The sequence below is a fragment of the Colossoma macropomum genome, unplaced genomic scaffold (assembly GCF_904425465.1).
Source record: "Colossoma macropomum unplaced genomic scaffold, Colossoma_macropomum, whole genome shotgun sequence".
Lineage (NCBI taxonomy): Eukaryota > Metazoa > Chordata > Actinopteri > Characiformes > Serrasalmidae > Colossoma > Colossoma macropomum.
The window spans coordinates 21,090,696-21,116,558 of NW_023494798.1; the positions used below are offsets into that span (position 1 = coordinate 21,090,696).

The 25,863-nt window shown below is 40.1% G+C and overlaps 1 protein-coding gene across 11 annotated transcripts in view; it reads left to right on the forward strand.

The window, feature by feature from the left end:
• Nucleotides 1-25,863, forward strand: part of frmd4a (FERM domain containing 4A) — a 177,207-nt gene that overhangs the window by 140,024 nt on the left and 11,320 nt on the right. For 7 of the 11 annotated variants that reach the window (XM_036584823.1, XM_036584824.1, XM_036584821.1 and 4 more), the window contains exons 5-14: nucleotides 3,217-3,301; nucleotides 4,901-4,957; nucleotides 5,704-5,726; nucleotides 6,504-6,587; nucleotides 6,965-7,030; nucleotides 7,858-7,915; nucleotides 8,269-8,355; nucleotides 17,273-17,349; nucleotides 20,140-20,281; nucleotides 21,226-21,367. In XM_036584823.1, the coding sequence (XP_036440716.1) occupies nucleotides 3,217-3,301; nucleotides 4,901-4,957; nucleotides 5,704-5,726; nucleotides 6,504-6,587; nucleotides 6,965-7,030; nucleotides 7,858-7,915; nucleotides 8,269-8,355; nucleotides 17,273-17,349; nucleotides 20,140-20,281; nucleotides 21,226-21,367 (821 nt within the window). Of the gene's footprint in view, nucleotides 1-3,216; nucleotides 3,302-4,900; nucleotides 4,958-5,703; nucleotides 5,727-6,031; nucleotides 6,292-6,503; nucleotides 6,588-6,964; nucleotides 7,031-7,857; nucleotides 7,916-8,268; nucleotides 8,356-17,272; nucleotides 17,350-20,139; nucleotides 20,282-21,225; nucleotides 21,368-25,863 lie in introns of those variants that run through there. The other 4 variants (XM_036584818.1, XM_036584820.1, XM_036584816.1 and 1 more) reach the window with 2 other exon arrangements.

Here is a 25,863-nt window from a genome sequence, read left to right on the forward strand (position 1 = left end):
GCTGGTAACAGAGTCCTCTTATTCAGGCAACAGTGGAAAATAACCATGACAAACAATTAAATGGTGTAGATGGGGTTTTATATAATATACCATATTATATATTATTTTATGATAGTATTCTCTTAATATAATACTAGCAACATTTTTATAATTTTGAGACCCTGGCACTAAAGCAGACATAGGTGTAAACAAGTGATAGCATGTAGAGTGAAGCTTAATCTTTGTCAAATAAAAGAACATAATAAGAAAGTTAAGAGAAAAAGGTTTTAGTTCTAGTATATTCCTAACTTGGACATTAACCTGCCATTAAGCCAATAATAAAGAACAGAATTGCACAAACAGTCACACAAACATGGACATTTGCAATTCTGTTCTTTATTGCTAGGCTGTTTAGCTTTGCCTGATACCTTCTACTCTGGAGCCATTTCACCTGAAGTACGAGAGCTGAGACACATTTCTACTCTTGTTTTTTCCCAAAACTTGAAGCTGTTTTGTCTGATATCTGAAACCTGGCGCTATTGTTGTGATGACGTCTTAAAATGTACACTGTACTGTATATGTGTGTTTTGTTCAGGCATGATATCTGCCTGCAGCACCAAGTGTGTTCAACCAGCGCAGCATTTCTACAACAGTCTCATCTGTGTTGGGTATGATAAATATGGTGTAAATTTAGGATATCGCATCACTCCACATGCCTAAAAGTTCGGTTATGTTCATGAGTGGGAATACCGATGCCTTCCTATAGTTTGCATGAAATAAATTAATAACTGAATGACAAGTTTTTAAACTAGCCACAAAGTCTGGGGTCTGTTACAGCAGTAACTTGGTTAACCATCACCAAGCACTGGCCTGTCTGGACTGTATGAAATGGATAATTACCATTACAAATTGGGATCCTGCATTTGGAATGTGATTTACTGAAAACTAAAAAGTCTAGTAGACGTCTGATTATGTGACATGGTTAAAGATTGTCCTGCATTATTTTTAATCAAAAATATTTTTTTAAATTAAAATAATTTTTAAATTATTGTTGGATCGTGTGAATGCTTTGGTTCATTCAAATGCCCAAAGGACATCTGTGATTGGTCAGGATGTTCACAGTACACACTGCAACATTCAGTGATCGAGTTTGAGGCTCATTTGCTGATATCAGTTAGAATTGTAACAGTGCATCATGACATTGTGATATCACGATGTAAAAATGTGACTGTGCATTGTGGAAAATGGACATTCTTTTAATCATGCTGTCTAATGATGCTGCATTGTTTGAACACCAAGGCTTGTAAATTATCAGCACTGATGAGTTACTCCAGCACTCCTGCCTCGCAAATGTGGTGTTGTTAGTAAGTTGTGCAACAACATGATTGTTGCCATCATTTTTCTTAATTCAGACTTTGTTCAAAAGTCATGAGAATACCAAATCATGAACCCCGTATCATGAATCGAATTGGATTGTGGGCTGATAACACCCCTAATGTCAGTACTGTGAAGGTTGATATTGCACTGTGAAGGTTGATATTGGGTCTATTTATACCCTTAGCTTGTTTTAAAGGTAAGAGCAGACATCTAAAGTGGTCTCTGCAAACACAAAGTATGTGTACAAGTGTGTGAGTGCTCTATGGTCTGTGTGTAATCCTGGTCTCAGCTCTTGATTGGGATATTGATTGAGAGGAGCTTAGGTCTTTGATGCGTGTAAAAGACTCTGTTCCCTTCTCACTCACATCTGCAATTAAACCAGCTGCCAATACACTTTTAATCATCTCTCTCCCTCTCTCTCCCTCTCTCTCTGTCCAGCTTACTCTTCTAATAAAAAGCTTCAGTGTCCTCAACCACCCTACTTACTGCTGCACACCACTTACTTAAAGCTTCAAGGATTTTGTATTCCAGTGTTTTCATGGCAGTGTTTCTGTGTGTCAGCTGTGGCTTTAAGGCCACTGCGTCTATAAGTTTTACTTTTGTGTTTGTCGTTTTGCTCTTTTCACAAACTGGGACCTCCTCATGCAAGAACATACATTTGTATTACACTGTTAACACTTTTGTGTATGTGTATGCTTATACATTTATTTATTCTTATGTTCCGTTTGGGACCTTTTGTTCCAGCTGACTATAACTTGTATGTTCTCAGCTCATTCAGGATTTCCTTTCTTTAATTTGTATATGACAATTATCCATAGCATATGACTGCTGACATTAAAAAGCGCTCTACAGCCCGTAAGTATTAGAAGCATATGAATATAGAATGCTTTAGTGATTTAGTAAGCAGGTTAGGGTGGCATAGTGGCACAGTGGGTAGCGCTGTCACCTCACAGCAAGAAGTGCCGGGCTGGCAGTGTCCTTTTTCTGAGTTTGCATGTTTTCCCTTTGTCTGTGTGGGTTTCCTCCGGGTGCTCCGGTTTCTTCCCACAGTCCAAAGACATGCAGTCAGGTGAACTGGAGATGCTAAATTGCCCCTAGGCTTGTGTGAATGTATATGTCTGCGTGTCTGCCCTGTGATGGACTGCCGACCTGTCCAGGGTGTTTCCTGCCTTCCCCCCAGTGACCGCTGGAATAGACTCCAGCACTCTCTGCAGCTCTTGAGGATAAGCGGCTTAGATAATGTGTGTGTTGATTGTGTGTGTGTGTGTGTGTGAGATCAGGTTATACATGAATGGAGTGGATGTTAACAGAACCTACCTTTTTACCACTAGTTAATTAATTACATGATGGTTTATATTCCATTTTTTCACTTTGTTATTGTGTTGTTTGTCTTTGTTCTTTAAGGTAATTAACCTGAAGAACTAGAATTGGAAATGAACGACTTGTAAATCGTTGCTGAAAAAGGCAGTTGCCCTTTATTACGTGTCAAAATTTCAGGATGATCGGACCAACGGAAATCGTCCAAAATTACTTGGAAAAAATATTTCTCCATTTACTTCCATTAAAAGTTAAGAGTTATTTTTCTTTGTCCTGTTGCCTTTTGGAGATACGAGGTTTTGTTCCAGCAGCAGCAAAAAATTGATTATAAAACAGTCCAGAAATGTCATATTTCTACACCTCTACTTTTTGAAAAAGAGAGAGTTGTGACCCCTGGTGGTTAATGTAGACACTGTGCAGGAAAGCAGTAGCATTAGTCTCAATTTCAAAATCTGAATAAATCTTGACATTCTTACATGATTTAATTATGCTTTGCGATATGTAACCAGTATGTCTTTATGTTTGTGTCTTTGCTCTTTACAGGTTTTATATAGAGAGCATTTCTTACTTGAAGGACAATGCCACCATTGAGCTGTTCTTTCTCAATGCCAAGTCCTGCATTTATAAGGTAATCTCTATTTCTAAGCCCTCCTCTGTTGTACGCAATGGGACATATTCTGTTTTGTGGACTCATTTACTAATTTAAACTTTAGTTTGTTTTTTCAGTGTGTAATAGTCTTGGATTTATAAGTTATCTTTCATCAAGTGTAGTGTATTAGGTGGTACACGGGCCAAGGTTTGAAATAGCAAGTGTGTATTTTGGCTTGGTTGGCTTTATCGTATGAACCTGAATGAAGGCTCTTGCAGTGTTTTTGTTCTGCCACTAGAGGGCAGTTTGGGCAATAGCCCCAGGGTAATAGTGGAAGGGGATAAGAAAGATGGACCCAAGTTCAGGCTTTCTCCTGTGAAGGTGAAACACTTTTCATGAAAGCTTTCCAGTTTACCTCGAAAGAGACCTTGGTGTAGAGCTAAAGATACCTAAAGATATTTCATTTAACATCTGTGCTCAGATCTTTTCAGCATTTTAGGATGGCTGACCAAATTGTTTATTAGATTTTTGAGTTGTCAGACTGCAGAAAACTACCCTTTTGCTCTGATATCAGTAAATTTAAATAGAATGGGACTGGGTATTTGATTTGGCACACTGGCCTTGTCCACTTGCACTTTTCTTGATCAATACTGTCATCCTGGATCTCTCTGCTGGCCGCTGGTGAGCATTTCTATAAACGTTATGGAAATGAAGGAACCTTATTGTGCATATGTAGAGCAGTAAACAATCTGTTACGCTGTTTGCTGTTGCACAGAGGCTTACACTGAGACTAAATTACATACTTACGCGTTGCATGTTTTTAGACTTTTCAGAATGTACCAGTTGTCCACACAAATGAGTAAGTTAGCTCTTACGCTCTTAAGTTTCACGTGGACACGTACCAGCGAAGTGGCATTCCTGACATTTCTGACCCCCTGTGGTGATGGAGTTATCTCTATTGTTTCTGGCATGAGGAGTGAGGTGCGGTGATCAGCACCCCCTGATGTGTGTGTGTGTGTATGATTACTCAGCAAAACAGTAAACAGAGCTAAATGGTGATGTAAGCCCATAAACAGATAAACAGCATCAGAAGATAAACAATAGGAAGCAGGATAAGCTGTTGAAGGTGCCACTCCCTTATAGGGGTGTAAGAAAATATTGATATCCTTGAGTATCGCAATATTAAGTTTTCCATTTCTTCCAAGGATGTAAGTGAATGATCTGCTGTCATCAAAGCTTTATCAATATAATGTTAATTTTACATTTGAAATGTACACTTCTGGCCGGACCTACTTTCTAAGCTGTGCAGGCGATGTTAATAATCAAAGACGTATGACGTGGCCCGAAAACTCCTGCAAATCCAACCTGACGCCTCTGATTTTAACAAAAACGTCTTAAATAGTCCTGCTTTATATTATTTACTGAACTTTACTAGCCCATTTTATTTTATTTGTGCTCCTCGTTTTTTTAATGTATGTTTTAATTGTTGTATGCTGAGTCTTGAGCACATCATAGCAAATTCCTCACAACCTGGAGGTGGATTTGGCCATAAAGTATTTAAATTGAAGTTACTGGACATCATCCAGCCCTCCATGCTGACATATTATTCATACATATTTCACATATTCTCTCTCACAGGAGCTCATCGAGGTGGACAGTGAAGTAGTGTTTGAACTGGCCTCCTACATATTGCAGGTAAGACTGTGCATGTGTGGTCATGTTATATGAACTGATACATTCCTTACTACAAATAGAAAACAGAACTTTTGATGATTTTTCTCTGTAGTGTAGTCCAGTATGTGTACACCAAAACCAGTCTTAGTAAACTGTTGTAGACAAAATAAAAAAAATAAATAATGTCAAAGGAGAACTGTATTAAATTCCGAATCAAATGATCTTCATTGTGGAAACATTATGACCTGGACATTACATCAGATAAAAAGAACATGTACAGTGGTCACATACAGTGTAGATCTTGTGATAGTATATTGAGGTATGACAGCAGGAGGACTGTCTTGTCATCTCTTCAGCTACGAATTTACTATGGAAGTGGCCATTCTGCAGCAGCTGCTACACAAGTCAGTGTCAGAGTACTTACTAGTCACTACAGCTAAGGGTCAGCTTTCAGATAAGTGTGTGAAATTTATTCTGCTGATCAACTCAAGCATTTAGCAATAAAGCAAAGTACCGTAAACCCATGTCTAAGATAATCCATCTTGTTAGTGTGACCGGGTTACGGTTGGGTTTCATATTTAGCAGTACCATTGGATCACCAGTGGATTGGATCTCAAAGTTGCGGTTTTGGGTCAGGTTTGGGCTTCATTTTCATGCCTGTGCAGACCTCACACTCACATACACAATGTATGTGAACTTATGACTGTTTAGTTTCTACTAAGCACTAATTTGATTTTTGTCAACTCTCACTTCTGTCCGTCTTTCAGGAAGCCAAAGGAGACTTCACGAGGTAAAGACTGTTCTTATGAATGACCTTAAATAAAATGCACTCGCTATCATAGAATCAAAGTCTGTATCGGAGTGTCACTGCAGAGTAAACACAGACCCTCTTCCCACCCCCCACAGAGAGAGAGAGAGAGAGAGAGAGAGAGAGGAGAGAGAGAGAGAGGAGTGAATGAACGGGGTTGGGGGCGGGAGTCCTGGGAACAGACACAGATGGGAGGAAATGGAATGCAGAGAATAAACAGTGTTACGTTACACACACTGACCCTCTGTCTCTCTGTCTCTCTCTCTCTCTCCCTCTCTCTTGCTTTCTCTCTGTATTTTTCTCACCGTGTCCTGCTGTGGTCCTCTATCTCATACGCTCACATTTCATACATACCCTACTTTCCTTTACACAGTATAGATATTACATGTTATTATGTGCATGTTGGTCTTCTCCTTTTCTTTCTCATTTGTTTCACTCTTCCACTCTCGTCTTTCCTCTGCTTCATATCTGAGGGCTTTGCTCGTGTTTAGCAGGGACTCTCCACAGGGGAAGAGGTTTAACTGTAACACTTCTGCAACTGTAACTGGTTTGTTTGTGCATAAGATTTGGTTTATAGTTACACACGTGGCAGATCAGGTTACTGCTTACTGCTGCCCTCGTGCCTGAGAGTCACTGAATACGCAGTGCATTGTAGAAACTGTGAAGAAGTCATGTTGGATCATGTGTTTTGTGTGATTTGCAGTGTGTTGTGAAAATGGTAACCAGGTTATAATGGGTCATTTGGATTTTTTATTACAGTAATGACGCCACGCGCTCTGACCTAAAGAAGCTGCCTGCCCTGCCCACACAGGCACTGAAAGAGCACCCGTCCCTCGCTTACTGGTGAGATACAGATACACACACATGCAGAGGTTAACTCATAAAGCGTTGTGTTCCTCAGATAACTGTGTGGCATAATTTAGCTCAGATAGGACTTGCAAATGCTGATGCTCTGCTGCTATTCTGCGTCAGAGCTCCCTGATAAAAATGACACTTTTATACTCTCGTACTCACACTCACACACTGTGCAGACTTGCAGACAGTTCTTTGTGCTTTTGAACTTATCTCCATTCCTGGTATCTGGTTTCACTTCCCAGCATCTGTATGCTGTTTCTCCCTGCTGTGGAATTCAAACAGGCTGACAGCCATCTTCTCATGATCTTCCTGCCACAAGACTGTCATCTGTAACCCCAATGCATTTGTATGTGTGTCTTTTACAGTGAGGACCGAGTCATTGAGCACTATAAGAAGCTGAGTGGGCAGTCCAGGGGCCAGGCTATTGTCAAGTAAGAAAGAATAAATGAACAGCAACAAGACTAACTGTTTAAATAAAAAGGAATGTATGGAAAATGAAATGTGACATGTGCTGGTTACATGAGCAGAAAAAGTATGTTTCTGTGTGCATTGAAAAACCATTTGAGAATTCTGTCTGACACTTGATACTGATATACAATTTGGGATGCAGATTTTGGCGAATTCTTTGGCCGATAGTCAACCGTTGTTTGTCTGCAATTTATCACCAACCAGCAAGCCTAACATGAAAGATGCAACCCATCAAAATATCAGTTACAAAGTCAGTAGTTCAGATTTTGAAGTCTGTTTGGCAAAGCCATGTTTGAAGCCATTGTAAAATACTTACGAGTGCACATATCAGCTTTGTTCTGTATTAATGCACTCCATCCTTCTCTGCAATTTTACACACCCATGTAAGATTTTCCCACACTACCATGCATCACACTTTTCCTCGGAGAACAGGGGCTAAATAATTGTCTGTCTTTGCTTGCGGATGTTTCCTTTCAATATGGTACGTCCATGTAGTTGTGCTCAAAAAGTGGTACCAAATCCCGCTATTTTTTTTGTTTTTATACGCCTGTCTAAATTAACCAATTACTGTTGCCCTCATGAGTCGACTCATTGTGGTTGGACCAGCTCTGTAGGTCCATGTCATGATATGATCACATAATGATATAAAGTTAACTACAAAATTAATACTGAAAAAATGGAGTTGTAAGGTTTTGATATGATGGCGACTATTTGCAGGTTTGGGGCAGTTGTGCTGGAATATGTAGGCATTCATGCCTAATACCTCATTCTTTCTCTTTCTCTCTCTCAGTTACATGAGTGTAGTGGAGTCACTGCCTACATATGGAGTGCATTACTATGCGGTTAAGGTGGGTCTCTCTCTGCCTCATAAGTGTATGTAAATTTATCAACATTAGCCTCAGTTTACACACACACACATACACACATACACACATGCATACACACTCACTCTGCTCTCCATCACACCCCTTACACGTCATTTTTCATGACCCTGTTTGGCACGCATGTTCCACGTCTGGGTGAAGGTGTTAGGTGATAATGTTGGCCTTTCTGTGTGATATTTCTGCCATCAAATACTGACGTGTAGTTTTTGCCACCCTCCTCTTTCTCTCTATCTCTCTCTCTGTCTCTCTCGACCTCTCTCTGTCTCTCTTTCCTCTTCACTTTGCTCATTCTTTCTCTCTCTCGCTCTCTCTCTCAGGACAAGCAGGGGATCCCATGGTGGTTGGGGTTAAGTTATAAGGGCATCTTTCAATATGACTATCAGGACAAAGTAAAACCTAGGAAGGTAAGGAATCTCTTACTCTCTTTAATTTTCGGTTCGTCTTATCCTTTGTTTGTTCTCCTCTGAGTTTGCTACCCTTAAATTAAGTCTCATGACATGTCACAGCATATTTTGTGGTTTCACTGTAAAGCCCCAGCCGCGTCGAATGCAAGTAAATCTGCCTGGAGAAAATGACAGTTCACTTGAATGCGAAAAGCGGGAAAAACACACGGGAATTCGAAAAACAAATTCACTTCTGGTAGCAGGTCATTTCGCTTCACACTGAGTTTGTCCAGGTGAGCTGCCTAGTTCACAAGAAACAAACAAACAAAAAAGTTAACTCGCTAAAGTTAGCTAGCTGCACTCTACATTGCCCTCAAGGTCACATTACATCAGAGTTTTGCTCCACTCTAGTAAGGAAAAAAGTGCGGCGACAGTGTGATTTGACCACAGCCTAAGGCTGATGAATAATTGCTTAAACTCGATTACTCAATTAAAAAATAAATAGATTTTGGTTCATCAGAAGTGTTTATTTAGCAGTTTGCCTGATGATAAAGCAGATTTTACTTTCTCTAACTGGTCTATCCTACAGTAAAAAACAGAACCTTCTAGGCACACCCATGTCTTTACGCATTTTTTGGCCACATTATGTTTTATATGTTTTTTTAATGGAAGCTTAAAGGCATCCTGGTTTATCTAGATAAGCTGTTGAAATCTTTGAAAGGCTATGCGTTGTTTTTGTAATTTTTATAGTTTGGTCTTTTTAAAAACTGATTACTCAATTAGTTATCAAAATTAATAAATTGCTCAATCACTAATGTAATCGATAGTGACAGCCCTATTTCTGTAAATGTGCTTGTTTTTTTATGAACTTCTTCTGGCTGGGGAGAAGTGCTGTCAAGGTATTCTGGGAAATGAAAGTGCCTGTCTTTACTTAAGAAATCAGAATCTTTACTTCTCTCTTGAAACTCTCAACACTGCTGAAAATGTTGACTACATCAGCGTTGTCTGTTTGTGAGTGTGTGAGTGTATTTAATGGACTGAGTACAGCACATAATATGACATCACCCACGACTAGTCATGAGCTGCGCCCTTGGGGTGTCATAACCTCAGCTCTTTGCCTGACCACTAGAGGTAATGACCTCTTTGTGTTGACCCTGGGGCAAGGTGGGCTGGAACATGAGACAGAGAAACACAAACTCTCAGACAGATGGTGCTCCGTAACTCATACACTCACCCCTACAGCTCTGTTTGCGTGTGTGTATGTTTGTTGGTTTGACTGCGACTCCTGCTCCTTCTGAAGCTCACTGCAGCAGAGAGGGAGGATTTACAGAGTTTGTGTGTGGTGGTGGTGGAAAAATGTGTTTGTGCACTTTTCTCCAAAACCGCACGCTAAAAATAGTGTTCAAAGCCCAGTTTCATCCAGCCAAGCGTGAGGGCAAATGGACAGGCCTATTTAGAGAGATCTGTTACATGGAGAGAAAAAGGAGAGAGAGCGGAGACAGGAAAGGAGAGGAGAAAAAGCAGAAAAGGAAAAGAAAAAGAGAAGTGTTTGCAGAAATTTTATACCAAGGGTGCAAGCGAAGCAAAACGCACAATCATCTCTTGTTGCTGAAAAATCGGTTCACATAATAGAGGTGAGTTTTTCCCCTAATCATTAATAGCAGAGCCTTACTTTTCCCCCACCTATTTGATCTCTCTCCAGTTTGCAATTCCACTGTGCAATACTGTAAGCAGGGACAGAAAACTTTATAGAAAATCTTCTGCACACATGATCGCCTGCTTTTTTTCTCGCTTTAATAAAATTAAAGAGTTCATCAGTATGTAAACACTATTAAAGCTTCAAAACCTACTATTTACTCCCCTGTCTTTACAGGCCACATGTGGAAACTAAGCTACTTCGTCTGAATTAATTTTGCAATGTCACAAAAATTTGTCCATTCATAGATATCCACCTATTTAGCCCACAGGCGTTCAGCCCTGCTCACTCATGTTGAAGTTATAAGAAGTGTTTTGGTCTGAACTGCCAAATACAGATTACAGGACGGCCAATCAGAACAGAGGTCTTTTACAGATATCAGTCTTAAAGTTATAGTAACAAAAACAGCCTGTTTAGTTTTATTTGTGTTTACTTTTACTGTTTTTTGTTTATAAACCACCCAAGTGGAACTCAATGAATAAAATAAAAAATAAGAGCAGGTTCTGCATTTTAAAACTATAGTAACTACAATACCTGCCAAAAGGTTTTGAGAAGCTTTGCTTTCCTGAAAATTTTTTAAAGTAATGTTTGATTTCCAAGACTTTTCAATTTAGTAGACAATTTAGTAAATATTTCATTAACATGTACAGATATGTGGTTTGACTTTGTGTATAATTTGCGACAGCTTCATTTTCATTAGTGTTTTCTTTGGTATTAGTAGCAGATTTTGCCTAAAGATATAAACTGTTGTTAAAAGCACATATTTGGCTCAGAGGTGGTTGCAACACTTGAAAGGTTTGCATTCTGATGAGTACTGAATTTGCTGATAAAGGACTATTATTAGTTGTTTGTTCACTCAGCAATCGTCAGCTTTCTGCTCAAAATGTTAAGCCCTCATTTATGACAAACTTTTTCAAAAGCTAGGTGTCCCTGAACTTTTGATGGGCATTGTACATGCATACACAGCCTGCTCTGTGAATCTGCAGACGGCTGTGCTTCATTTCTGCTACAGTGTGTTATTAGCCATGTCCCAACCTCAGCAGCATCAGCAGCAAGTTTAACAGCACTCAGGGATCTTCAAAGCGCTCTCCAGTGGTTTGGCATAGCTTAGAGAAATCCTCCCCTAACCGCCAAACACACACAGCCTCTGAGAGCGCAGTGAGCCAGAAGCAGATCCATTGTTCTTCAGAGCAATATCTTCCCTTAAAGAAATCCAAACTCATGGTCAGTGCTGTGTATTTAGCCATGGCTAGATGGGTCTGGGGAGTCTTTGTCTTGTTTGTTCTTGATTGTTAGTCCACCCAGTGCTGTTCCCTTCTTCAGATGATGATGTAGAAGTACTCTGAAGCCTGCAAACCCACACATATACATGAATGTTTCAGTAAATTACCGTTTTCTTCACATATGCTAATGGTTATGGGTTGTTAACCACCCATAGTGGGCTGTGTGAATGCAGGGGATTCACTTAAGTAAGCCACACAGTAAAGTTGCAAACTGAGGTAGCGGTTTGGTTTATTTAATGAGATCTAACCCCTTCCTGTTGTTTTGCTGTAATAACTGTGTGCCCACGTTTAGTTAATGTGCAGGGTTTTTGTGTTTGTGAGCACAGGCTGTTTACTATTTGGAGAGGTGTGTAAAACTTAAGAGTCGATACATTTATGTGAAGGCTTGATACCCAGTTATTCTCCACTCTAAAATCCCCTCCTGCACACACAAAAAGAAACACACCCTTCAGCCCACAGGCCAAAGTCAGCAACAAGAACTCAAGCAGCAGACACTAGAAGAACTGCATGTTGCCTACATGATTCACTGCATACTGGAAGTGTTAAGGAGTTTGACAAAGTTGGGGAGCCCCTTGAGTGTCTGTTGGGCACATTAATATGATTCACTCAGGAACTTTGCAAAGAATGGTGGTTCAAATCTCACACTAATGCAGCAGGTTTAGTTTACACAAAATGAGTGATGTATTGAATTTATATATTTTTACACAGGTCTGTCACGATTATGGCATTTTAGCAGATGAATAATTGCCAAATAAATAACTACGATTAACAATTTAATTGTCTTTTCTTGTATGCAACTATTAAATTACAATCCCGAGGGGGCCAAATTGGCTGATCATGCTTTCTTGCTGTCACCGCCAGTAACTCTCAGCTGACGACAGACACAGCTCGAGCTTAAATAAACAAGCATTACTGCTGATGACCACTGGTGTTATGGCAGCAGTCAGAAATATTTATGTTGTCCCATGACGCATCTCAGTAAATGTGTTTTCTGCTGTTTGCTTCAACCTGACTGACAAAAACTCAACCAGTGTTTATATATAACATCAGAGCAATCATTGATTAAAGTTTGTAAACTGAAAAACAAAATTGTGTTGATTAGTATTGCACTGATACCAATACTGTATCGTAATCAGGTCTGATACTCGCACTTAAATACAGTATGGCAGTAGAGAATATCAATACCATAAAGCAATTTCTGACACGCTTGCTACTGAGTGACATTTGCATGCTCAACAGTAGATACAGCTAAAACAAGCGGCGTGTTCATGGTGTGGGATTATTTCATGCTTAAAATGAAAAATGCTCATTGCAAAAGCTGTGACATCAGTTGTTCAAAGGGATGATAAATTTCAACATATCACATATCACATGTATCACAATGTTTCACAACTTTAAGCATTTAAAATGTAAGCATTTAACAGTAACCCATGTCAAAGAGCTCAGCGACTTTTCGAAGTGCTGAAAATCATTAAAATGTAAAGTTATCCAACAAGTAAATTCTATTCATTCAAGCCTAGTATGCTATATTTGTGACACAGAACACTGCTTTTACCTAAATAAATGATTTAAAAACTGAAATGATAGAAGTATCAGGATTTATATCTTACTTATCTAGTAATTAGGTCAGATAGACTTAGGGTCGGTGTCGGCATATACCTGAGGATTAGGTATCAGTATTGGAAGGGACAAAATGGTACTGGCACATTCCTGGTATTGATGTATTCATGTGACAGTGATGTACACATTTAAATTCAATGCATCACTTTCGTCTGTGTAGATAATCACTAATAAAGTTCATTTTTAAGTGAAGGTACTGAACAGCATTTCGCATGCTCTGACCTTGAGCTTAATTATTTCCCTTAGTGAGTCAGTGGTGAGTGTTTATATGCGTGTGTGTGTCCTGTCTGCCGTTAGACTGACCTCTGCCCTGGTCTGTCTTCATTCTCAACAACACTCATCACAGCTCACACTGTCTGAACACAGCACACACACTCACCCTTCCTGCACATTGTATGTGTGTGTGTACACCAGTTCACAATTCCTCCAGAGAGTATCTTGTGTATGGAGTCTCATTGTATGACCCTACTCCATGGTGGGTGTGTTCTGTGAAAGTTAATAATAGTGTATGATAGTCATAATAATGACACACCCATGACATTTATGTACAGCATTGCTGGCAGACTCTTGGTTCCACACTCATTCTAGTCTGCAGGAACATACTGAAAGGCTAGACATTGTATTTCTCTCTTCCGCTCTGGAGCACGGTACTATCTTTAGCCATGATCTTCAGTCAAAATGTATGTCACATAACAATAGTTGTGTAAGAAAGTGTCTAAATGGCGAACACATAGCCTGAAGACAATATGTATTATGCAGTATGTGAAACTGCATCTGACAGAGCACTGTGGGGTGGCCAATATGACGGTAAAACATTACAGCATATCATGGTATCATCGTTGAAATACACATTTCAGTAAAATGGTAAAATAACTGAAGTTTGGGAGGAGGACCATGACTCAAGTTCTTCCTCCTTCTAACCTTATGTCCTATAAACTTCCATTTCAGTCTTCTGTTTCCTGTAATGAAGTTTTCGCACACCATCTCCTCCCTGTCGCTCAGTTCTATCTCTCAGTACTGCCTCTGTCATCAAGGGGGTTTCAGCCCGCTGGCTTAAAGCAGGAACCTGTCAGAGCTCCAGACCTGAAGTTCTTAATAGTTCTCTTCCCTCTTACAGTCATACAGTCTCTTCTCATTGTGCAGCCACATGTGGGTCAAACTAGCAAAAAGAGAATTAGGTGGAGCTCCCACATGAGGTAACTGTTTAATACTACACTCCATTATCAGAAGATTGCAAGGTACATATATATATATATATAAAGCCTTTTTATAAAATGTGGCACTGTTTTGCTTTGTTTTTGGTGTCTCTTCCAAATGATCAAACCTCAGAAAAACTAAATATTGGGATACATATTGTCTATTGTGACAATATCATTAAATAATATTGTGCTATATTTTTGTCCTAATGTAGGATGTGGGTTCAGACATGAACTGGATCAGTAGGCAGTAATGCCTGACTGTATTTGGTGTGGGCCCAAACTCTTTAATTTACTTTCACTTCTGACTGTATTTACAGTAATGAAGGGCATTAGAGACTGTGCATGCCTTTTGAGTATGCACACACATCCACACATAAACATTAGATTTGTCTTCAACCAGAACAATAGTTGAATCCCATGGCCCACCTTGTTGTACCCATAATGCTCTTTGGCATCACTAATGCCTCTTCGCCTCATTGGCTGCTGCTAGAACTAAGAGTCTGAAAGTGTTTAGATGTCACGGATCATTCAGACTTCTAGACTCTCTCCCTCTCTCTCTGAAGGAAAGCAGTGTGAGCGATAGAATCTGCTAGATGAAAGCTGGTGAGAAAGTGTTGAGGTCAGATTTGTTCTTCGTCCCCAGAGAGCGTCAGGGCCCCTCAGAAAGCTGAACACATTAACTTTAAACAGCACCATCTATCTGTTCTGTAGTTTAGCACTGGCGTCTGAATGATGTATGGGGAGCACATTTGTGCGTGTATGTGTGTGTGTATGTGGTATGTGTCTGACATTGTACCCTTCCTCCCTACTTCCCTCATCTGTCCATTGTTTTCCCAGGCTGTTAAAATTCTTAAGCTTTTCAAAGCCAACTCCCTCCCTCCTCACTCTCTCTGCTCTTTTTCTCTTCTTTTCTCCCTTTCCCTTTATTCTGACTTTTTTTTCTCTTTTAATCCCTCTCTCACTTTTATTGTGTGTGAGTTTTCGCCACTAATGTGCTGCTTCATAACACCCCAATGGCTAGTGAAATATTATACTTTATTGCTAAATACAGGGTAATAATGATTCAGAGATCCATTAAGAAACAGTGATTCAGAATTTTACCATATTACATGCATATTCCACAAGTTGTGTGTGGTTTCTGTAGTAGATTTGCTGCCATTTAGTCTAAAGCCACAGTCACAATAGAAATATGCAGTTTGTGTGGCCTCGCAAAATGGATGTGTCAAAAGCTGGACCAGATTGATTTTGGTGCAGTTAGCAAGCTAGCAAGCTAGCTCCCCAACCATAGATATTAAAAACACAAAAGTAAGCATAATTATATCAGATAATTATGTCTCATGGGCACACTGTGTAGCAAAAAAAACCTGCTGTGGTTGGCACATGCAGCTGCGTTCAGCCAAGGAGCTAACCTAGCAGTTAGCAAACTGGCTAACTTGCCTAACATAAATAGTAAAATCACAAAAGTGAAGATAGTTCTGCCATCCAATACAGCTTTCCAATTTTTTGTGTGTTTATTCATAGCTAGTGGGAGAGAAATGTAAAAAGAGTTGTGCTTATAAACTGCTAAAAATCAGCATTTCCGTCTTTTTGGATCTTCAGTGCTGCATTTCAAAGTTCACCGAGTTGGACCAGGTTGAAATTTGTTAGCTCCGGAAGTCTGCGATGTAAAACCGCTAATTGTGGGAAATTCCGTTGAAGCGAATGTAATTTCGTTTGCAAAATTTAATTGACAAAAGTGTAGTGTGACTAGGCCATAAAGTCCCAGAGAACACAGTTAAACGTTGTGTGATACTAAGAGTGAGTGTTATTAAACATGCAGCGAAGTTTGAATGAATAAAAACAAGGTAGATAAATAACAAGATATAAATAAGATAAATATTTTGACAAAACATTGCTATCATTTGACAGTAGTATCTGAGAACTGTCTGGGGGTGGTTCTAATATTCTGATGAGCAGGCGTGATTGACAGCCGTCAGTTCAAGACTCCCAGCCTGCTACGGCACTCATCCTGAACTAAACACAACAGCAGAGAGAACTGAGTGAAATGGGCTCTACGTATGCAGGATTCACTGAAAACATTATCTGACTTTTATATGGCAGTGTCTGAAAGAAGATGGAATGAACAGAATGAACGGCCAGTTGAATGTTCAAATGGATGGACAGATGTCAGGCAGGCAGATAACCTTGCTCTGTTATGTTTTCTAGGTTAGTTTACTGGGTTGTTGGCTCTTTCTGTAGTTTTTCTGACTCAAAAAGAGAGAGTGTAGAGGAACGTTGTTTTATTGATTGAATGCTTTAAACAAGATTAGGACTGTCCAGTTGACATTGAAAGAGGAGAATTTTGTCATTTCGTGGACATCTCATTTCCTTTTGGCCTTTTGTGGAAAGTTATTCACAAGACATACGCTGTAAATGTATTATGTGCTTACTTACAAAGAGGGAAAGTGAGCTCTGTAAGTGCATGGAGTTGTTTCAGTAAAGATCTTTTTAATGAGAACTTGTTTTTTCCTTTCTTCTTTCTCTTTGTCTCATCTATTCAGCTGATGGCTGCAGGAGTTCTGCGTGTGTGTGTGTGTGTAATATACCAAACCCTATTATGTGTGTGTGTAATGAGAAACAGAACTTGGCTTTATGAGTGAATGAAGAGGAAAGTTTGGGGGGGGGGTGAACAAAGCTGGAGAGTACAATCTGGACACACATACCCACGTCACTCTGAACTCTCCGCAGACCCCGCCCACACACAGGCCATGGTGGGAGCAGGAAGTGTGTGTCCCAGAGGGAGGGAGGGGGCCAGGGAGGGGGCTAAACTCCTCCCTCTCTTGCTCATTCTCCTTCCAAACACACTCTCCTTCTAACACACACACATACAGTGCAGAGTGCAGCACTCTTACATACACACACATACAGCAGCAGCGTTCTCAGGAGTCTAAAGAGCAGCTTTAAAAGGACAAAGAGAAGAGCATTCTGGTTTTGGCCTGCGTTGTGGATTAGTACTCAGTCCCTACTTGGTGGTGTGTGTGTGTGTGTGGACACTGCCTTCCAACGTGGATGGAGTTATAAGCTGAAGCATCAAGAAACGCTGGCGAATCTCTGGATGAAAGCTGTGGAAACGTTCTCAAGTCATTTTTTACTTTTCTCAGGTGTTTCAATGGAGGCAGCTGGAGAATCTGTACTTCAGAGAAAAGAAGTTCTCAGTGGAAGTTCATGACCCTAGAAGGTAAATTTATATTACAGACAGCATACACATACGTGACCTCAGTTCCTGACCTCAGAGCACACAGTGAATCACTACACCACAGTCACAGTAGGATGTGGGCAGTACTTTTATTCATTTTATATAAATGAATCAGTCTTAGCTTTCTTGGCTCTGTTTTTGTTATGGTGATGGGTGAAATTTTGTAGTGTGAGGTTTATAACGTTATTCACTCGCAGTAAGTTCTCAGAAACTTCAGATTCCCTCAAGGCCTTCTTAGCTTTTAAAATCATACAGAATGTCTGCCAAATATCCAAAAGTTAGTAGCAGAGCCAGCAGTTCAGTCATGGTCAATTATTAGAATGATAACTCTATGAACTAATCGTTGCTCAATGTGTAGAAGATATTGGGTGAGGAATGTTACACATGCCTGTTTCTGAACTTCTGAACTTGTTTGGTGGGTGAATATCTCTGCTGGAGGTTATTCATTGGCGCGTTTATGTTCAGTTGTTTGTTATTTAATAGACATCCTTTGCTTCCTGTGTTTCCTGTGTCCACTGAATGTAAATAGGAAAAAACGGTATAGGATCACAGCAGGAATATATGAAAACAGCATGAGTGCTCTCTCTCTGTACCTCTCTCTCTCTCCCTATCTCTCTGTCTCTCTTTCTTTCTCTCTTTCTGTACCTCCCTCTCCCTTCTCTTTATCCTTCATTCTGCCTTTTTCTCTTTTTTCACCTCACTCACTTTCTCTCTCTCCATCCTTCTTTCTGCCTCTTTCTCTTTCTCCATCCCTCTTTTTCTGTTTTTTCTCCTCCTTCAGTTTCTTTCTCTTTTTCTCTCACTTCTTCTCTCTATGCTATCTTTTTTCCTTCTCTCCTCTGTCACTCTCTTCTTCTATCTCTCTTTCTTTCTGTCTGTCTGCTTCACTCTTCATATAGATATCCCAAATTTCTTTCCATTTTCTTTCCCTTCTTTTTGTCTTTGTCCCTTTATGCTTCTCATTTTCCCTTTCTCCATCACTTTCTTTTTCTCTATCTTCCTCGCCCATTCCTCTTTTTTGCTTTCTCTTTCTTTTCTCTATACCTTTCTCTCTCTCTCTCTCTCTCTCTCTCTCTCTCTCTCTCTCTCTCTCTCTCTCTCTCTCCCTGTCTATCTACCTGCCTCTCTCCGTGTAGAGAGATTGAGTTGGAGCATTTGGGTTCATTCTGGCTTATATGAGCTCATCACTGTATGGGGACTGGTTAGTCTCTTTAGGAATGGTGAACGGTGCCAAAAGCCACAGCACACAGCCGGAGATGCTGACAGATAAACCGCCTCAGACACAGTGTTCAAACAGCCACAGCTACAGCGGGGAGGCGAGTGTGAGAAAGCACAGCTTATGTCTGGTACTAGACACTGAGTGAAAAAGGAGATCAGTAATTATAAAGCACCGGTTAACCAATGGGATTGTTTGACTTGCAAATTGAAAACATTGATATTAGGCACCTTTTGTGTTGAGGTTACTAACTCTCTATTTTGCTTGTACTCTGATTGAATGGAAATGTGGGGCATAATTAAATTAAGTTTGTACAGTGATTTCTGTGCGTATGTTTTATAGAAGGATACAGCAGATATAAGGCTTTTTCTTACTCTTTGTCTGTATAAGTGTTACTATTAGAGTGGCAATGAGCTCATAAACACTAGGTAGACTCTCTGAGTTACAGGAGAACAGGTTATTGATAAGAGCAGGAGGCAGGGGCTTCTGGTTGTTTATCTTGGCTCTGAGAGTCTACGTGTGCGTACAGGGTATTTATAGAGTGCTTCAGTCTTTTTTTTAAACTTCATGTAACAACAGACAGGAGGAGGACCATCTTTGACACAAAACACACACCCACCCACATGTAGGTCTGCACCACACTGTAAATGGTGTGGACATGTGGGCTGCGCTGTTAGTGGAACAGTGGTTACTTCCCCACTGCTCTTTCTTTTTAGGCCCAAATGATCTACTGCTGCTCAAACTGTTGAGGAGATTTGAGTTAAGACTCTGTTGTGTTCCATGTTTGATACAGTAGTGTGTAGGATTGGTTTTCTGTAGGATGGTTGTTTTACTGTTCTTTGAGCATGATGTGGTTTGTTGATTAGTATTTATAAGTGATAGTAGTTACCACTTAGTTAAGTGTTAAGTACACAGTGGTTGCCAGGGATTGATTCTGTAGTTTATCAACCCTTAGAACTCTATAATCATTGTCATTACATAATTATTCACTTGTTATTGCATAATTGCATCATGTATTGCACAGGCAGTTACATAATGAATTATACTTACATTCAGTTTACTTGCTGTATTGATCAAGTCTGAACCTTTCTGTCAAGAAATGACAAAAACATTGAAAAAAGTACAAAAACGACAAAAAAATGTAAAAGAAATGTGCTCCCTGCAAAGCAAGACACCAACAATGGCTTTTCATCAAATTTAAGTCATAATAAAGTGGCTCCTCTTCTCTTCTGAAATGTTAGAATCTGTTCTTTCAACAGAAATGTTCTGCTTTTTTTTTTTAAAGCTACTGCTGGCAATAACTTTGACTTCTAAGGGTTAACCAGAGGCCAACATGGTTTGGTGCTTACAACTCATTATAAATACATAATGTAGTGTGAATTAGTACTTTTAACAGTCATAAACAGGATAGAGGGTAGGACCAGTATTATAGTCAGTGGATACAAGATGCCTCATATTGTAGTTACAGTACAGTGGAAATAAATGAGTTTAGTTCAGATCTCAACAGTGTAGTAGCATTCAGTGAATATAAAGTCGGTTTGTGTTTGCTCCAACTGCAGGGCGTCGGTCACGCGAAGGACATTTGGGCACAGTGGCATCGCTGTGCACACCTGGTACGCCTGCCCTGCCCTCATCAAATCCATCTGGGCCATGGCCATCAGCCAGCACCAGTTCTACCTGGACCGCAAACAGAGCAAGGTATGTGTGTTTACTTGTTTGGAAAAAGGGCATATTGGAACCTCTTGATGTTGCATCATGTGTGTCTACAATCCACTGAAAGACTGTCTCTGCCTGACTGAGATGCATCCCCACTTCCTCATTAGTATTGTGCCATATAGAAGTGGCCTATTCAGTTTACTTAATAGCAGTGAAAAAACACATGGATCAGTTCAGGCAGTCCCCCATTATCAACCTGTGTCAGTCTTCACTAGTCACACAAATACACCAAAATAACAGTAGCTGAAGAAGGCTGAAGTTGGCCTCTTAATTGTAACCAAAGACCTTGGCAGAGGGGGACATGGACCGATAGAAAATCTACAAAACTTGACACGTGCATTTGTTGGTCCACAGTTGCTCAGCTACCATTCAGTGTTTTTGCTACATTATGAGCAGCAGGCAGTAAACACGCTAGGGTCTTCGTATTAAACTGTACAGTGCTGCTGTTTTTCAGCAGAGACTCAAAAGAGTCTGATAAGGTTTCTTTTCAGGGGCTCAGTGGTCACCATTAGAAGTTACAAGTGCATTGTGGGTTATTGTAATAATAACCCCTTAAAACCCCTTAAAATCACTGCCCTAAAACGCAAATTAGGATCCATTTCAGTCACAGCCAGAGTGTTTTCTTTTACTTCCTCCATTTGTCTAGACTGCAGATATGTAGCTTCAGCAGTTATGAGTACACACACACACACACACACTAGTACACACATACTGCTGGATGACTTTGCTCAGAGTGAGTATGAGGATTGAGTTACACTTTTAAAAGCTGTGGAATGTTCATCTCTCGGAAAATCCTGTCGCACACTATACGCAGCTGGCTAGCGCATTCACTGTCTCTCTCTTTCCCTCTCTTTCTCTCTTTCTCTCTCTTGTACTGTCTGTCTCCCTCTGTCTACCTCCCTTTTTTATCTCTCCTCCTTACTCAGTCAAAGATCCACGCAGCCCGCAGTCTAAATGAGATAGCCATTGACCTCACTGAGACAGGCACTCTGAAGACCTCTAAACTTGCCAACATGGGCAGCAAGGGCAAAATCATCAGCGGTAGCAGCGGAAGCCTTCTGTCCTCAGGTTAGTGTACACACAAAGTCTATACACACACACACAGAATTCATATCAGCTTGTGCCTGAATGCAGTTGTTATGGGAGGGTGGGTGTGGTGGGGGTGGGAGTGGAGAGCATGTGTAGGGGTATGTTGGTGTGCATGTGTTTGTGAAATTTTGAGCAACTCCTTGTGCTGTCGTTTCTGGCTGCTTGCAGCGGTTTCACATCCAGGAAGAGCGTCAGGCAGAGAGAGAGCGAGAGAGAGAGAATGAGTGATAGAAGGAGGGAGTCATTCTTTCATTACTGGCCGTATGTGGAGCGAGACGTGAGAGATGAGGTCACTGATGTTGAGGGTTATTCTGACTGCCATGCTGAAGTTCATTAGCACTGTACTGCTAATTAGAGCATGCAGTCTATGTCCTTAAAGCATAGAAAACAGTCCTACTCTCCCTGAAATGGGTTCTTTAGAGCAATGCCATTGAAGAAACACTATTGCTTCCCAAAAGAACCTTTCAACGGTTGGTTCTTAAAACCTCAGTTGAAACCATTCAAAAAAAAAAGTAGTGGTGAGCAATATAGCGATATTTATTATCAATTTATCATGATAAATTACATCGCAATATACTTTGTTGTGAGTAGGGCAAATATCGACAGTGCTTAAAGATTACTGACTAATTGTATGTTTAATTACAAAGATATGTTATTAGTGCCATTTAATTGGATTTAATACAGCCCATTATGTGAAGAATTGAGCAAAGATAATTCACCAATATTATTTTCACGAAGTTTTCTTAAATGTGTTCTTGACAAACGTCCTATGATAAAGTCTACGTCAGATTCATGACGTGTTCTTAAACCTCAGAATTGATTGCACTTTTGTACTCTTGAGTGTGTGTAGATTCTGCTTTTACCTTAGAACAAGTCCCAAATAAGAATACACTGGTGAACGTGAGAATCTTGGTAAAAACAGTGTAAGTTGGTTTTAAGGAGAAATTTCTTCTTAAGAACAGTTGGTGAATGATGCCCGTTGTGCTCTTTGCAGTTTTAGATAGTATTCTAAAATATTATAAAATGTTGCACTACTGGTGCTGTTTTTTGTCTGTTACAATTGATTAAGCCATAAAAAAAACGTTGCTCATAAAAGCAAAATATTGTGATGTCTATTGTGTCTCTGACTATCATGATATTATATCACCAAGCCCTAAAAAAGGTTCTTTAGGGAACCAAAAGTATTTATTCTTTGGCATTGTTCCAAAGAAAGCTTGTTAGCACCTTAATCTTTAGACTGCAGCAGCCATCAATACTTCATACTGTATGGTACTCCCACAGATGCTATAATCCCAGTTATCCCCAGACCTACTTCAATACTCTGGGGCTGGAGGCCCCCACTCTATATTTAGTGCCGGTAAAGATGGACAGATTTAGGAGAGATGGATAGAGGGAGGGAGTGAGGGATGTAAGGGTGGAGGAGACAGCCAGCTTTGTCTTTACTTTCCAGAACAATGCCCCTCTGTTCCACTGACAGAATTAGGCTGTGTCCATGTGTATGGTTGGGAGGAGCGGGGTCTTTCTTACTTTTACGCACGCACCCACGCACACACACTGTTTTTGCTTTGAAAGTTCACTAAAGGACATGGTTATATAGCTCTAGTGAACTCCACCCAGCCATAGCCTTTGTGTATTTGTCTGTGTGTTTCAGCACACACATATACAGGGAGTGTATATACACAGAGAGTGGAAGACAGAGAGAGAAAAAATCTCTCTCATTTAGTTTAAATGTTTCCATAGAGGAGGAGAATTGAAGCCTAACTGCTTCTTTTCTTTAACTTCCAGAAAAGTGGGTTCTTTTCCAGCTCAGCGGAAACTCTATAAGTGTTCACCTCTCTCACTGACACTCATGAAAGCCTTAGAACTACAGATTGCTTTTTTCACTTCTGGAAGTCTGTGGGAACACCCTGCAGCTTCTGAGTTTTCAAGGATGATTTATGAGCCTTTGGCTTGTGAAACTGGGGCATTAATTTACATTTCCTGAAGATTTGAGAACATACTTCAGATTAAAGCTGCACAAGAATTTTAGCAGGTCAGAAATAAAGTCACTCAGCTACACACACTCATACACACACAAACCCATCTTGTCTGGGCTCTAGTGACCCAGGTCATGTCCACTTATTTTTAAGTTGACCCATCACTAATTCTCAGACAACTCCCTTGTCTACTGGTCCCTCTACATACAAACACACACTCATGCCCCGACTGCTCTGTTGACCCTAAACCTTGACCACAGACTTAAAAGATGACCCTGTGACCCTCACGCTCCCTCACACGCTTACACACACAGCTGTGCAGAGCTGGTCAGCAAGCCTGCCCATGTGAAGGACAGGAAATCGTCTGTCACACATGACAGCTTCAGACAGAACCGAAAGCTTTCACACCACACGCTGTGGAGCTGCAGAATTACGTCCTCTAGTGAACCTCCCCGAGCGAACCAACGTTGTTAAGGCTGTTACAATTACTTTATTAAGGCCAAGTGCTTAATTAAAGAAGTCATTGATTATAGTGTACCTTTTCAATGAATCGGCATTGACTAGTTAGCAGTTTGCTAAGGATAATGCATATTTTATAATAGCGAATAGAAAACAATGCATTCTGTTTCTTGTCATAAGAAATAGAATGTAATGGACATTTGCATTGCCACATAGTACACCCTTTGAGTTGTGTTAAAATGTCACGGTAAATAGACCAATGAAAATGGTCCAAAATTCAAAAACATTTGTTATATCAACTTTCATTATAATTCAACAATGTCTTTCCTTCTCCTCTAAAGTTATCATATTCAAGGTTTTGTTCTGACAGCGACTGTATATGTGTTTTTTTTTATTTAATTATCTGTTTTAAAGGCTCCCTCTGATATGTTTTTTCCAAGATAGTATTTTGGGATCTTGAAAGGCTGTGCATGGGTTAGTATTGTGATGTACTCTTTGCACAGCAATGTCAGTGTGATGAAATGCCATTCTCATTAAAACAAACTTTGCCACATAATATCTTTGGTCAAGAAAAATGTTGAGAATGAATAATAAAGAGTTAAATAAAAAAGTGAACAAAGAGATGGAAAAGAAAGAAAGGATTAAAAAAACTGCAAAATAAAAAACATCACAAAAAAGGAACAGCTGTGTGGTTTTGTACATAGTCTGTTCAGTGAAATGTTTTAGTTTATGGTTTAGAAGAATTGCTGCCTGGCTTGCTTATAATCAAGGAGTGGTTGCCACAGTTTAAAGAACTTCACAGAAGATCCACTGATGATCTGTCTTAGTTTGTCTAGTGAGGTGAAGGTGCTGCATTATGTGTCTGATCCATATTTTGTGAGTCAGGAGTTTTACTTGTTTCCTGTTCAACAATACTTAAAGACTCTTAATCTTAACAATTTGATTGCCTGAGTGAAGTGTTCTCTCCCACAAATCCAAAAGCAGCCAGTTTAGGGTTAAGTGCAGTTTGGAAATATAGAATTTGAAATGTAGAGATCCAAAAACCGGACAACTTTGAGCATGCCAGAGCATATGTCCCAGTGTGGCGGGTGAGAGATTGGATCTGTCGCATGCTGGTTTGACACCAGAAACTGGTTGTTGGGCGATGCCACAGCTATCTGTGGCTGGGAGTCTAGGAGAGTGTGATTGGCCTCACTCTCTGTGAGTGCGTTGGGTGGTCCTCCCTCTCCCCTATCACTCAGCACTGCTGAGCTGTCCAATGATGCTGCGTTAACAGGAGTTCAAAAGATGCAGTGGGACTTCACATGTCTCAGAGGAACCACTTTACCCTTCATCCTTAAAGCTTGGTAGCATCATGTGATAGGAGGAGACTTAGCAAGTGGGTAAAATAATGAAAAAAACAAGAAAACTGTTATTGTTCATTTAAGCCCATTTTTATTGTTTAGCCATTTTAAATCTCTTGATTAATTCTCAAAATGATTGGTAGATTTCTGGTATCATTTAGTATAGATGTCTATACTCGCATAGAAAGTGAGTTTGTCTTTGTGTTTGTGTGTGTATGTATGTGTGTAAGAAAGATTTACCAGGTGCCAATAATTGTGATTTTTTTATTGTGCAAGTGTTTGAAGGCCAGCTAAGGCCAAGTTATCGGAACATTCTTTCACTTCTTTGTGAACTTTTGGGCTGTTAGAACAGGTGTACACAGACACACACACACACAAACACACACACACTAAATACCGCTGTGCTCTCTGCTCTGGCCCCCATGGGGCCCCTTTTAAACAATGTTGCCCTGTTTGAACCCCTGCATCCCATTCAGTCCGGAAACATGCTTGCACACATTCGTACGTACAGTGTGTCCATTAAATGCTGGCGAAAGAGTGGCCACACATACACGCACACACTTCCTTCGACAAAAGGTCAAGCTCATTGTTCAGGACTTGTCTGCAGTTGTTAAGATTGTTTGCCCTTTAGAATGTTCCCTGTCTTTGACCTTTGTGTTTCTCTTTGTGTGGCTCTCTCTCTCTCACATACACACTT